Source organism: Orcinus orca, chromosome 14 (assembly GCF_937001465.1).
Source record: "Orcinus orca chromosome 14, mOrcOrc1.1, whole genome shotgun sequence".
Taxonomy (NCBI): domain Eukaryota; kingdom Metazoa; phylum Chordata; class Mammalia; order Artiodactyla; family Delphinidae; genus Orcinus; species Orcinus orca.
This window is the reverse complement of record NC_064572.1, coordinates 60,451,439-60,466,018: the sequence shown is the minus strand read 5'-3', so window position 1 is coordinate 60,466,018 and position 14,580 is coordinate 60,451,439. Positions and strand designations below refer to the sequence as shown.

Sequence of the window (14,580 nt, the reverse complement as noted above, 5' to 3'; positions counted from 1 at the left end):
GCATAATGTTTTCAAAGTTCATCCCTGTTGTAGCATGTATCAGTACTTCATTTCTTGCTGAACAATATTCTGTTATATGGGTATACCACATTTTGTTTAACCATTCATCAGTTGAGGGATATCTGAGTTGTTTCCACATTTTGGCTATTATGAATAATGCTGCTATGAGCATTTGTGTGCCTTGGTCCATTTTTAAATGCACAGTTTTCTACTTCTACCTTTCTATAAGTTCCTGTCCTAAGGATCCTGTCAAAAGTGAGCTTCTTTTTACCCCATTACCCCTAGCTATAGATACTCTTAACCTTGAGGTTTCATTCATGTATCCTGGCCAGTTCTCCTTCAGAAGTCTTCTACCTCCTGCATTTACTTAGATTCCTTCTGGTATGTCTAAATGTGAGTTGTTTTGATGATAAATCACCTCCTTGTTGCTTCAGCCTAGGTCCTCCCATATCAATAATCCTAAATAGTTAAAACCTTTACTCTGACCATCTTACTTTGTAAACTTCCAATTATAAAGACCATAATGGTCTTCCAGTTATAAAGACGATATGGTCCCTAAGACTATAGTGGTTGCTTTAACAGTGATATATTTATTCTCCTCCTGTTTTGGTAGAAGCTGCAGCTGCCAGTCATCTCTTGAGCCCTGTGGTTAGCTGCTAAGCTCTGTTTCAGAGGAATGTCACAGTTGTATGAGAAGGAGTAAGCCCCATGCCCAGTCAGTGCCTGGAGATGGACACTTCTGTTGGCTGTGGTGTCACGTATGCCTCTAATGATGCCAGGTCAATCTGGGGATTGGCCTTAGTGTTGTCTGTAATGCTAATGTCTGTAATGCTAACACCTCCAGAATACCTTCCTGGGCTGGCTTCTATGCCCAGGGGGTGAGTGTGACTAATTGCAAAATATTTACTTCAAAAGTTTGAACTGGGTAATGTCAGGCTGTCTCTATCTTACTTTACCCCAGGTCCTCTCTAGAGAATCCAGAACCCCGAACTCGGGCACGAGGAATCCAGCTCTTGTCACAGGTGCTACTGCAGTGTCACTCCTTGCTCCTGGAGAAGGAAGGTACTGGCATCGCTAGTAGGAGTGCTGAGCCAAGGCCTTGTCTATTCAAGCCAACTTTACAGGGAGGGAGGGAGGACATAAGGTATCTGTGAACTCTTAATTCAGGGTCTTCATTCCTCACTGGTATATGTGGCAGAGAAGATAAGAATTGAGACACAAGACACATGGATTTCAAATGTAGCCTTAGACAGTATTTTTCAGTATATCTTCCCCTCTTTGTAAAATGGACAAAGTAGTGTTTCATAGATGGAGTGGAAAAGTAATGAAATATCATAGTGTTTTGAAGTCCTGAGGAAAAAAGCCAACAACTTATTTATCTTCTATAAAGCTTTATTAGCATCTAGCCATGCCCATTTATTTACCTATTGTGTATGCTGCTTTTATGTTACAGTGGCCCAGTTGAGTAGTTTTGACATACTATGTCCTACAAGCCTAAAATATTTACTGTCTGGCCCTTTGAGAAAATTTGCCAACCCAAGTTCTGTAGAAAGGCAGTTCTCGGCTTGAGAATGGGTTTGATTGTGACCTAGTGAGAATGGATAATAAAAGATGTTCACCTATTTTCCTGACAGATCAAGGAAGTCACCCTCAAATGGGAGGGCTTGGGACATATCTCTCAGTGAAGGAGAAAATTTGTAGTGAAGCCCAAGCAGGAACAGCCCTTATAAACTTTGGGAAGGAGCAAAGCCGGTGGGCCCTCCTCCAGCCTGTGTAAACTAACGGCTGAATTTCTGGTCTGTGCAGTGGTACACTTGATCCTATTCTATGAGAACCGGCTGAAGGACCATCATCTTGTGATCCCGTCTGTCCTGCAGGGTTTGAGGGCACTTGTGAGTTCTTTTTTGTATTACATACCATGTTTGCAGGAACCTATTTCCAGTGAATTCTCTCCTTCCCCTTAGAGGGTGAGACTTCAAGTGCTTCAAAGCAGATACCCAGATGTGGGACTAAACTAGCCTCAGCCAGCTCCACTTCTGTTTTTAGTTTGTAGAGTAAAAGTATCCTTTGGGGACTGGAATTCAAAGCCAAACTGGAAGGAGCTGCAGAGACCTAATCAACTTGAGAAAAGGGACCATGTATCTCACTGTTAGCACTTCTTCCCAAACCTGGATGTTGTGATTCCCACTGTAGCTAAATAGCCCTGTTTTAGGCTTGTGTCTTGAAGGCTGTGCTAGAATTCCCAGAATTCCCTCTGTGCTCACACTTCTCTTCTCCCCCAGAGCCTGTGTGTGGCCCTGCCCCCAGGGCTGGCTGTCTCCGTGCTTAAAGCCATCTTCCAGGAGGTCCACGTACAGGTGAGTGGTAACAGTCACCTTGGTATTCTCCTCTATCTCCCAGCCATTGACATAACTAGAATTAGATGGCAAAAAAAATTGCCTTCTAAGTTCTGAACTCTTTCAGGTCTTTGACCATGTTCACATGCTATCCCTTGCTACTGTATAAGGAGAGCGAGGCATGCCATTATGTCTGACCTGTGTCCTCTTACACTTAAAGTAAGGCATACAGCAGACAGGTTTTGGTTATCGGTTCCACTGCTGGACTGCTGGGCAATAGCCGTATCCTTTCTCTACATTTCCTCTGAGGTTCATCTTATACTGGTGTAAAGAGCACTGTCCACTTAGAGATTGTGAAGCAGGAAGTAGTTTTGTCAGCTGAGGTATTCTTTGGGCACTTTCTTTACTTACTTCCTGTCTCTCCTACCAAGTCCCTGCCACAGGTGGACCGACACACAGTCTACAGTATCATCACCAACTTCATGCGAACCCGGGAAGAAGGTAAGAGGCAGGGCTCTCTGGAAAATCTGAAAAGTGAGCACATCTTTTTTTTCCCCCATTACCAGGACTCATTTTAGCCCAGGGGTGATATAGAAGAGCCAGTACTTTGAGAGGATGATAAAGGGAAACTGGGAGCCACTCACTCCCCAGGAAAGTAAAGAAACGGTGGAGTTTGAGCTGATGTTTTAAATTCTTACCTCTGTAACAATTATGTATTGTTGCACATCTTCTCTTCACTGAGAACTCTCTTGGAATAGGAAAACAGAAAGGGCCTGCTCTGGTAGGCAGGAAAGTCAGTGATAGCAGAGGGAGAACACAGGCCAGAAGAAAGCCCAGCTTTCTATCCCACGGGACAGTAATGATCTTGTTCTCTCCTCCGCAGAGCTGAAGGGCCTAGGAGCTGATTTCACCTTTGGCTTCATCCAGGTGATGGATGGGGAAAAGGATCCCCGTAATCTTCTGGTGGCCTTCCGCATCGTCCATGACCTCATCTCCAGAGACTATAGCCTGGGTACACCCTTGTAGCCTTGAATTAGCTGGTTGGGGCTTGTCAGATGAGAGGCTTATAAGTCCTCATTCTTTTTCTGTTGCCTTAGGACCCTTTGTGGAGGAGTTGTTTGAAGTGACATCCTGTTACTTCCCTATTGATTTTACCCCTGTAAGTAGTACCTTTCATTCATTCACTCATTCAAATATTTGTCCAATGTCTGTTATGTGCCAGGCCCAGTTCTAGGCCCTGAGGGTGCAGCGGTGAACAAAAGAAACAATCCCTGCCCTCAAGAACTTAACGTTTTAGTAAACTGGGAAGTGGAAAAACATTTGCCATGGGAGGAAGGGTTCAATTCGGCAGGTATTTGGGAGAGTCCTTGACAAAGTATGTAGTGCTTCGAACTACAGGATTGTATAACATGATTCATGTCCTTGAAAGTTGAAACATTTAAGTAACAGTAAGAGATTGTGGACCAAAACAAGTGGTGTTATAATTGTTCAAAGAAGACAGAGTTTAGTGTGAGCTAGAGTAAGCAGGAACTGACTTCACAGATAAGATAGGATTTCTGTTGGTTTCTGAAGGATGTGTAGGATATGATCCTGGATTCTGAGGGTGCATCTCAGGCAGTAGAAACAAATTGACTAAACAAAGACGACACAGTTGAGCACAGTGTGTACAGGAGGTGTTTGCTCTGATGCCCTCGGACTTTCCTCCCACTCTGCATCTTGATTTTCCTTCTTTTTCCAAATACTCAGGGTCTCATCACTATATGGGTACGCATGGGTATGTGTACTGCAAGCATTAGTGATTTGGAAAAAATGAAAGGAGTTATACCACAGCATACCAAACTACATTGGAGCATTGACTCTCAGTGCCTTTAAAGATACACAGCCATTTTTGCCATAGGGAATTTCTTAACCAGCTTATTCTAGTTGACATCAATTGCTTGGGACCACCTCTCTGATATTCTTTTCATCTCTTTTGTAATCAGTATCACTGTTTCTTCTCAGAAGAACTTAAGCCTTTTAAATAGGGACACCTGGCTTTTAGTGTAACAATTTATGTTAGAAATACCCTTTATGGTCTTACCAATCTGTTTTGGCCATTTGCCATCCTCATAGTGGATCACATCAGTATAAGTGATGGTTCCTATCCTGTGTGTAGGGGTCAGCAAACTTTTTCTGTTAGGGCCAGATAGTTACTATTTTAGACTTTGCAGGCCATATGGTCTCTGTTGAAGCTCCTCACCTCTGCTGTTCTAGCACAGGAACGGCCATAGACACTGGAATGTGGTACAGTGGCTATATTGCAATAAAACTTTATTTATGGACACGGAAATTTAAATTTCATGTCATTTTCATGTGTCACAAGATACTATTCTTTTGATTTTTTTTCAACGACTTAAAAATGTAAAAACCATTCTTAACTTGGCCATACAGTCTTAACTGGTTGCTTCCTACTCTTAATGCAGAGTAGATAATCTTCCTTTACCATCATCTAGGGATTCCTTTGTCTTTTCTCTTGGATCGGATCTCTTATCTCCTGGGTTTATGTACTTCCTATTTTATAGTTTACTCCCTCATTTTGGTGGTGCACATCCCTTATTAGCTTCCCCAGTGTGTAAAAAGAGTGAAACATTTAGATTTTTGTAAATCTAGAATGTCTTCATTCTTTCCTCCCACTTATTGACAATATGGGTATGAAATTGAAGGCATTGCTACATTTACCTCGAATTTTCAGTTGCTGTGAAGAAGTCTAGATTCTTTTTGATTTGCAAAACTTTATGGTCACTTTTTTTCCTCTTTTCTGGAAGCTTTTAAGTTTTGATTATTTTCCCCCAATATATTGAAAATTCACAATTATGTGCCTTAGTACGGGTCTGCTTTCATGCATTGTATTGGGTACTTGGTAGGTCCCATCAATCTGGAAACTCATGTCCTTCAGTCCTGGGAAATTTTCTTGCATTCTTTCTTTGATGATTTCTTTCCCTCTGTTTTCTCTGTTCCTTCCTTTTGGAACTCCTATCAGTCTTCTGTTAGACCTCTGAATCTCCTACTTTTCTTTCATATTTCTTACCTCTCCCTTTTTGTTAGTTTATAAGAAAATTCTACAGTTTTATCTTTTCTGTCAGTCAAAGTCCAGGCATGAAAACAGAAACCACTTTGGTATTTAAAACAGAAATAATTTAATGCAGGAAATTGTTTTTACAAGTTATGGGAAAGCTGAGAAGCCAAACGGGATAGTGAGGCAACCTATCAATTGCAGGAAGCCACTATCACCCCTAGGCTGGAGGGACAAAGGGAAGAGTTGATGTTACTGGACCTCAGGGGCTGAGAGTATGACAAAAACATAGGCCTATCAGTAGAAGCTGGAGCCATGGAGGAGATGCTGCCAATGCTGAAAGCGCCCACTAAATTGGAGAAATGGGAAGAAATGCCCTGGGTTTTCCTTTCCTTCTGACCTGCATTCTTCTACAAGTGCTTCCCGTTGGCTGAACCCAGGCCATTATGGGAGCCTGGGAAATGTAGCCTGCAGTGGTCAGCCCAAGGAATGGCTCTGAGGGCAGAAAGGCCCAGGACTAGCACATCTCCTATTAACCCCTTCTATTGATTTTGTTTCTCATTTCTGCTCTCATGCTTTGAATTTCCCAGGACCTTTTTTTTTTAATTAATTTTTATTGGAGTATGGTTGTTTTACAATGTTGTGTTAGCCTCCACCGCACAACAAAATGAATCAGCCGTACACATACAGATATCCCCTTCCCTTTTGGACTTCCCTCCCATTTAGGTTACCACAATGCATTAGGTAGAGTTCCCTGTGCTATACAGTATGTTCCCATCAGTTGTCTATTTTATACATAGTATCAATAATATATATGTGTCAATCCAGTCTCCCAATTCCTCCCACCCCACCCCTTTCCCCCTTTGTATCCATACATTTGTTCTCAACATCTGTGTCTCTATATCTGCTTTGCAAATAAGATCATCTATACCATTTTTCTAAATTCCACATATATGCGTTATTATACGATATTTGCTTTTCTCTTTCTGACTTACTTCACTCTGTATGACACTCTCTAGGTCCATCCACGTCCCTACAAATGACCCAATTTCATTCCTTTTTATGGCTGAGTAATATTCCTTTGTATATATGTACCACATCTTCTTTATCCATTTTCCCAGGGCCTTTTATTGTCATTTTTGATGATCTCTTGAACGTCTTTTGTTTTGTTTTTTTAAATATTTATTTATTTGGCTGTGCTGGATCTTAGTCACAGCACGCAGGATCTTTGTTGCCACATGCGGGATCTTTAGTTGCACCATGCAGGATCTTTTAGTTGTGGCATGCAGGCTCTTAGTTGCGGCATGCAGGATCTCGTTCCCTGACCAGGGATCGAACCCAGGCCCCCTGCATTGGGAGCTCGGAGTCTTAACTGCTGGACCACCAAGTTAAGACTGGTGGTCTTTTTTTCTTTAGCATTCTGTTCTTATTTAATCCATGAATGAATTACTTTCTTACTGTTTTTGAAAACTCTCCCCACATATGTGGTCTTTGTTTCCTCCAAGTTTTTTTTTTTGTTTTTGGTCTCTATTTCCAGGTTAGAGGCTTTCTTCAGATATCTGGTAATCCTTGGGAGTTTGCACATGTTTCAAAGTGAGAATTATAAAGTTGAGTGGGAGCTCTGAGCACAGGGAATGGGCTGGCTGAGGATGAACTTCCCTGTATAGTGGCTTACATGGACAGCTTGGGAACCCCCAGTGTATTCTTCCTCTTGGGCTAGTCAGGTTCTTCTAGAAAAAGACCTTAGATCAGCCTAGAGGGAGAAGTCTGGCTACAAGCAAATAGGGCTGGAAGGGGTTGGAAAGTCTCAATTCTCAAAACTGTATCACTTAGACTTTTTTTTTTTTTTCCTGCCGTGCCGTTCCCCAATCAGGGGTTGAACCCGGGCCCTGGTAGTGAAAGCACTGAGTCCTAACTACTGGACCACCGGGAATTCCCACTTAGACCTCTTTTGATTCAGCACCCAGGCCCTCAGCTGCACCTATGTCTCTAAGACTAGACCTCTGTCTTACCCTCTCTAAAGAATTAAACCTCCAGATTCTACTGCAGCTAGGGAGGACTTGAGAAGCAATCTCGGAGGTCAGATTGCTTCTCGAACCCCACTCCCAATTCCAAAGGTACCTGGTACTTCTGGTTGTGAAGCCTTTTGAGGAGACTGGTGTATATGGGGAGTTACTCAGCATTCCCCAAGCCTACTGAGGATTCTGTTGTCTTGGCTCTGCTAAGTCATTTTCTTCTTATCCATCTGCTTTTCACCTTCTACAGTTTTGTTGCTAACATCCCTTATCGTGTTCTCGTCAACCTTTAGCTTTATAGCTTTAAAAAAAAAAGAAAAGAAAGGAAAATCCCTTTACTGTATTTTTGGTGGGGTTTCTAAAGAGAAAAGGAAAATCTGATGTATGTTTTCAGTGTGCCTTCTTGACATACACGCGGCCAACAGGCACATGAAAAGATGCAAATCAAAACTACAATGAGGTATCACCTCACACCTATTAGAATGGCCATCATCAAAAAGTCTACAAATAATAAATGCTGGAGAAGGTGTAGAGAAAAGGGAACTCTCCACTGTTGGTGGGAATGTAAATTGGTGCAGCCACTATGGAAAACAGTATGGAGGTTCCTTAAAAAACTGAAAATAGAGCTACCATATGATCCAGCAATCCCACTCCTGGGCATATATCCAGAAAAGATGAAAACTCTAATTTGAAAAGATACATGCACCCCAGTGTTCATAGCAGCACTATTTACAAGAGCCAAGACATGGAAGCAACCTAAATGTTCATCAACAGATGAATGGATAAAGATGTTGGGGGGGGGGTGCATGTGTGTGTGTATTCCATTACAATGGAATACTACTCAGCCATAAAAAAGAATGAAATAATGCCATTTGCAGCAACATGGATGGACCTAGAGATTATCATACTGAGTAAAGTAAGACAGAGAAAGACAAATATTATATGATATCACTTATATGTGGAATCTAAAAGTAATATAAATGAATTTATTTACAAAACAGAAACAGACGCAAAGATATAGAAAACAAACTTTATGGTTATCAAAGGGGAAAGGTGAGGAGGAATAAATTAGGAGTATGGGATTAACAGATACATACCACTATATATAAAATAGATAAACAACAAGGATTTACTGTATAACACAGGGAACTATGTTCAGTATCTTATAATAACCTATAGTGGAAAAGAATCTGAAAAAAATATATATGTATATAAGTGAATCACTTTACTGTACACCTGAAACTAACACAGTATTGTAAGTCAACTATATACTTCAATAAAAAAAATCTGCCTTCTTGATGCAGAAATCATGAAAGTTTTTATAATGCCAGAATTACGGCTTTTTATAATGGTAAAAAAATAGGAATGTCCATCAAAGGGTGATTATCCAAATAAACTGTGGCTTAACCACACAATGAAATAGTATCAGCCACTAAAAGTAATGCTATGAAAAAATAATTTAATAACATGAAAAAATGTACCTAGTATTAAGTGAAAAAATAGATTGCAGAAAATATATTCAAAAGATCACATTTTTAAAAAGTGTATATATTTTAAAGGGAAACAGCGTCTACCAATCACATAGTCATGATAGTATATATACAGAGAAGAAACTTGCACCAGAAAGTTAAGGGTGCTTATCTCTGAGTGGTGAGATGATAGATAAGATGGAAACTGTGTGATCAGATAGAAAATAAATGCCCAACAGACAAAAATTCCCAAGGAACATGTAAGAGCAAGCAGTCTTCCTGCTGGGGCCTCATACCATAAACTTCTTCTGCCAGATTGGGTGTAAATCTCACCCTATTCTGCAGGGTTGCCAGGTTCACTCCTGTGTCCAGGGGTGGTCTGAAGAGTTATACAAGCTCACGCCCCCTTCTGCCTTTTCCAGCCACCTAATGATCCCCATGGTATCCAGAGAGAAGATCTCATCCTGAGTCTTCGAGCTGTGCTGGCTTCTACACCGCGATTTGCTGAGGTGGGTCTAGCCAAAGTTAGGATATGTAGCCTCAACCCACAGAAGGGTCTGAAGAAAGAACAGTAAAAGCATGGGGGAAAAGAAAGTTCCAGTATACATTTTAGGTTATGGCATCTTGCAAGTGTCTTCAGACCTTCGAAGTAAAAAACTTCACCATCTCTTCATTTAAAATAGTAAACCAATCCCTATTTGGTGCTATCTTTTGAAATTCTTTAGCTTTGCCAGCTAGCCCACTTCTCAGGTCACTGGGAGTCTGGCCATGGATTGAGAGGGAGGTTGGTTTACAGTCACTACTCTCGACTCGAGTATAGCTCCTTGATGTAACACCTACCCCTGGGAACTGGTGGCAGTGAGGACATGGTTGGCCTTGGTGTGGCTGCAGCACTACCCATATCTCACTCTTTAGTTCTTCCTTCTCTCCCACAGTTCCTGCTCCCCCTGCTGATTGAGAAAGTGGATTCCGAGATTCTGAGTGCCAAGCTGGATTCTCTGCAGACTCTGGTGAGTGATTGTTCTCTTTTGAGGATCCAGCTGTCTTTAGACAATTTAGGGGTGCTAAAGGATTATGAATTGATTCTTGGAGAGCCAGGGAATAGTTCATTGGCCTCAAGAGAGGGATACCCAGAATCCGGGCCTATATGTTGACCTAAAGCCCCCAGTTGCATTTTGTCTTGTTCTGTAGTAACTGAGTGGCAGCTGAGGAAAGGCTGACCAGGGCTCCCTCTTCATGCTTGTTTTCCATCAGTCAGGACAAGCTCCTATTTTTCAGTGACCTGGGTAGGATGGTTATGAAATCCTGCTGGTTTACTGCTGAGAGCCGGGGTCTTTCAGGTGCCATTATGCTGAGGGGCCTGCATGTCCTAGGAAGTCTGAGTGTGTAGATAGCCATTACCTGTGCTTTCCTTGGCAGAATGCTTGCTGTGCTGTGTACGGACAGAAAGAACTAAAGGACTTCCTCCCCAGCCTTTGGGCTTCTATCCGCAGAGAGGTGAGTGTTACTTAGATAAACTCACTACCATTAACTCCTGGTTGTCAGGCACGAGGGGAAATAACACACCGTATCCTTTTCCCTCTGTTGCTGTGCTTGGTTATTCAGCAAGAGAGCAAGGGGGCATACTTCTAGTTGAATGACAAGGTAGGGTCAGCTGTTTGGTCGTGGCACATGATCAGTCTCGCACAGTGCCCAATTCCTGTCCTTCCATGGTAAGGAGCATAGGTCATGCTGAGTAGAGCGGGAGAGGAAGAGACTTAGGAAAGGGGTTCCCAACAACCACTGCTCAAAGTTGTATTCAGTTTCTCAAAAAGTATGTGTATCAATCCTAGTGGGACTGAGGACTTAATGAGAATACACCAATTGAGAAGAAACTCATTTGGGGGGTTAATTTCCATTGCTGTGCCCCAAAGGTTCTCACCACCCCCTCCCCGCAAAGGAAATAGGCAGTAGGTGGGTGGGGTCTCACCTGGTGCAGGCTCACCTCAGTAGCCATGGGATCCCTCCCTGACAGGTGTTCCAGACGGCAAGTGAGCGGGTAGAGGCCGAGGGCCTGGCAGCCCTTAACTCCCTGACTGCGTGTTTGTCTCGCTCTGTGCTGAGGGCTGATGCTGAGGACCTCCTTGACTCCTTCCTTAGCAACATTCTACAGGGTAATGGGGCCATGGCAGCTAGAAAGGGGAGTGAGCACAACAGAGAAATTCCTTAAGGCCAGTGACCTTTCATGAGTGGCCCCCATGTTCAGTGATTTGGGTGCTGGAGCCCTGCTTTGAATTGAAAGCAATTTAAGTGGTAACTGCTAGCCAACTGTCCCAGGGCTCAGCCTCCAACTTCTATGGCCTGCAGGGGAACCAGGCAACATTCAGCCTACTCCCTAGGTCTGTGATGTGCTGCCTTTCTAGACTGCAGGCACCATCTGTGTGAACCAGACATGAAACTGGTGTGGCCTAGTGCCAAACTGTTGCAGGCGGCTGCAGGTGCGTCTGCCCGGGCCTGTGACCACATCACCAGCAACGTGCTGCCCCTACTGCTGGAACAGTTCCACAAGCACAGTCAGGTAAGGAAGCAGAATCTGTTGGGGAAATGATGGGACCCCTTGCCAGGATCGCTGTCTCACAGAGAGAGCGCTAAGCATTGAGCTTGGGCCTAGATATAGTAGATCTCGGGTTTTGCTCCCATTAGCTTCTGCTGGTTCCCTTGTTCACTCTTTTCCTGACACTCTTATGTAAAAGGATAATTCTCCCCAATTCTGCAAGTAGCAGGACTGAAATCCTTTAAAAATAAAGTATTTTTAGACTTGAATACCCCTTAAAACATTACAGAGCAACCAGCGGCGGACAATCCTTGAAATGATCCTGGGTTTCTTGAAGCTGCAACAGAAATGGAGCTATGAAGACAAGGGTGAGGCCATCTTCTAGATGTGGTATCCTGGGGGCTGCTGAGCACTATAGCCCTATAAAGGATGGCAGGCAAAGAGCGCTACAGAGTAGTCTAGAACAGTGGATCTGTTGTTCTGAGGATGTAGCCCAAGAGAACACTTAACAGTTGAGAGCTGTTGATTTCTTTCCTAGTGTACTTCCCAGATACCCAATGGATTAAATTCTTTAAATCTGCCCCGGGAATTCCGTGGCGGTCCAGTGCTTAAGACTCTGTGCTTCCACCACAGGAGGCACGGGTTCGATCCCTGGTCAGGGAATTAAGATCCCACATGCCACGCAGCACGGCAAAAAAAAAAAAAATCTGTCCCAGGTTATCTTTGCATCACTTCTGAATAGGATTTCCCTCTAACCTGGACTCTGTCTCTTCCTAGATGAAAGGCCTCTGAGTGACTTCAAGGACCAGCTGTGCTCACTGGTATTCATGGCCCTGACGGACCCCAGCACCCAGCTTCACCTTGTTGGCATCCGTACACTCACAGTCTTGGGTGCCCAGCCAGGTGTGCTAAAGGGAAAGAGAAAAGATAGGAGTATTGGTCCCTTTCTTGTGATTTTCTGTCTTAAGTGAAGAGCAATCTTAATTCCCTGGTTCTCACTACAACTCTGGATGATTTGGGACTTCTTATAGGACTTTAGGAAGGGTTGTGATGGCTGCAGGGGAAGAAAGGTGAGGTTCGTGTTTCCCTCCTGTACAGATCTCCTGTCTTCTGGGGACTTGGAGCTGGCAGTGGGTCATCTATACAGACTGAGCTTCCTGGAGGAGGATTCCCAGAGTTGGTGAGAATATAAGGCAGCGAGATCGAGCAAGCTGTTCCAGGGCTCTGTGCTTCCGACCCGTGGCTTTCCGTAGGGGAGGTGGGCCCCATGCTTGGCTCTGGCTGCTCCCTGGTTGGAGGTGTGGGAATGCTCTCTTTTCTTGGGCATTAAGAAGCCCGGTCCAACTTAGTGGTGTAAGTACTGGAATCCTACTCTTCAGCAAGGTGGCCTCAGAAGCCCACACTCCTGAATCTGCCTAGTGACAGGCCTAGGCAAGAGAGCCATGGACCAAGGCTCAGCTAGTGCTCATCTGCCTTGTGCCCCGGCAGGGTGGCAGCACTGGAAGCATCAGGAACCCTGGCCACTCTCTACCCTGTGGCCTTCAGCAGCCACCTAGTGCCCAAGCTTGCTGGGGAGCTGTGTATAGGTATGTGTCTCTGATCTTCCGTGGCTTACCCCTTCCCAGGGAGGCTTGGGGGCCTTCATGCTTGCCATCACACAGTGAAACCTTGTCTCCTGGGTTGCTTTCAGAGGAGTCAGATTTGGCTAGAGGAGATGGGCCCACCAAATGCTCCCGGCATCGGCGCTGTCTGCAAGCCTTGTCAGCTATATCCACACATGCCAGTATTGTCAAGGAGACCCTGCCTCTTCTGCTGCAGCATCTCCGCCAGATGAACAAAGGTAACTACCAGGAACAGTCCTCAAGGAACTGGGCTGAAGGCGGAACCATAGTCAGGTTTGGAGTTGATGCCTCTAAAGCAGTGGTTCCAGTGGTGGCTATAGTAAGAGTCACATGGGAACTTTTAAAAAGTGCTGAATGCGTGGGTCTTAGTCCAACTGATTCAGCCTCTGAGGAGGGATGAGACTTGGGCAACAGTTATTAAGAATGCCCACGGAGGCCATTGAAAAGCACCACTGGGGACTTCCCTGGTGGAGCAGTGGTTAAGAATCGCCTGCCAGGCTTCCCTGGTGGCGCAGTGGTTGAGAGTCTGCCTGCCGATGCAGGGGACACGGGTTTGTGCCGCGGTCCGGGAAGATCCCACATGCCGCGGAGCAACTAAGCCCGTGCACCACAACTACTGAGCCTGCACTCTAGAACCTGTGAGCCACAACTGCTGAGCCTGCGCACCACAACTACTGAAGCCCACGCACCTAGAGCCTGTGCTCTGCAACAAGAGAAGCCACCGCAATGAGAAGCCCATGCACCGCAACAAAGAGTAGCCCCCACTCGCCGCAACTAGAGAAAGCCTGCGTGCAGCAATGAAGACCCAACGCAGCCAAAAATAAAAACATAAAATAAATAAAAATTTTCAAGAAAAGCTCCACTGTAAGGCCAAGCTACTCAAAATAGGGTTCATCAACCAGCAGCACGGGTATTATCTGGGAGTTTATTAGAAATGCAGAATCTCAGGTGCCACTGATCAGAATCTGCGTTTTAACTGGATCTCCAAGTAACCTGTACATACCCTGGAGTTTGAGAAGCACTGCTCCTCATAAGTGACAGCAGCTATTGCTATTGTGAACCTGTGCATGCACACCACAGAACCTCACTAATTCCCTAAGTGCCCGACTCTGTACTGCCCGGCCCTTTGTGGATGATCCAGCCCTGATGTAAAGTAGAAAGAACACTGGACTCAGAGCGTGGCCTGGGTTTGATTCCTGACTTTTTCACTGTTACCCTGGAAAAACCACTGGTAATTTATTGAGCCTCCACATCCTCCTCTATAAAATGGGGAAAATGATATTTCTAAGAGAATTGTTATGAAAACTAAATGAGAATGTACAGCTGACCCTTGAACAAAACAAGTCTGAACAGCACAGGTCCACGTATACAGATTTTTTTCAGTAGTAAAAACTATAGTACAATATGCTTGTGGTTGGTTGAGTCCACAGATGCAGAACTGCAGATATGGAGGAACTGTGTAAAGAGGGACCATTATAACTTGCACGTGGATTTTCGACTGTACTCCCCTTACCCCCGCCTTGTTCAACGATCAGCTGTGTATGAATGCTTCT

At 44.2% G+C, this 14,580-nt stretch overlaps 1 protein-coding gene across 4 annotated transcripts in view; it reads left to right on the top strand.

Moving 5' to 3' along the window:
• MMS19 (MMS19 homolog, cytosolic iron-sulfur assembly component) overlaps positions 1-14,580 on the top strand; it is a 32,156-nt gene that overhangs the window by 12,115 nt on the left and 5,461 nt on the right. The window contains exons 3-18 of one of the 4 annotated variants that reach the window (XM_012532556.3): positions 962-1,062; positions 1,807-1,892; positions 2,283-2,357; positions 2,768-2,837; positions 3,220-3,348; positions 3,434-3,495; positions 9,295-9,381; positions 9,808-9,882; positions 10,292-10,369; positions 10,887-11,025; positions 11,275-11,429; positions 11,695-11,773; positions 12,183-12,308; positions 12,504-12,585; positions 12,894-12,991; positions 13,096-13,245. In XM_012532556.3, the coding sequence (XP_012388010.1) occupies positions 962-1,062; positions 1,807-1,892; positions 2,283-2,357; positions 2,768-2,837; positions 3,220-3,348; positions 3,434-3,495; positions 9,295-9,381; positions 9,808-9,882; positions 10,292-10,369; positions 10,887-11,025; positions 11,275-11,429; positions 11,695-11,773; positions 12,183-12,308; positions 12,504-12,585; positions 12,894-12,991; positions 13,096-13,245 (1,592 nt within the window). Of the gene's footprint in view, positions 1-961; positions 1,063-1,806; positions 1,893-2,282; positions 2,358-2,767; positions 2,838-3,219; positions 3,349-3,433; positions 3,496-9,294; positions 9,382-9,807; positions 9,883-10,291; positions 10,370-10,886; positions 11,026-11,250; positions 11,430-11,694; positions 11,774-12,182; positions 12,309-12,503; positions 12,586-12,893; positions 12,992-13,095; positions 13,246-14,580 lie in introns of those variants that run through there. The other 3 variants (XM_033425700.2, XM_049697448.1, XM_033425699.2) reach the window with 3 other exon arrangements.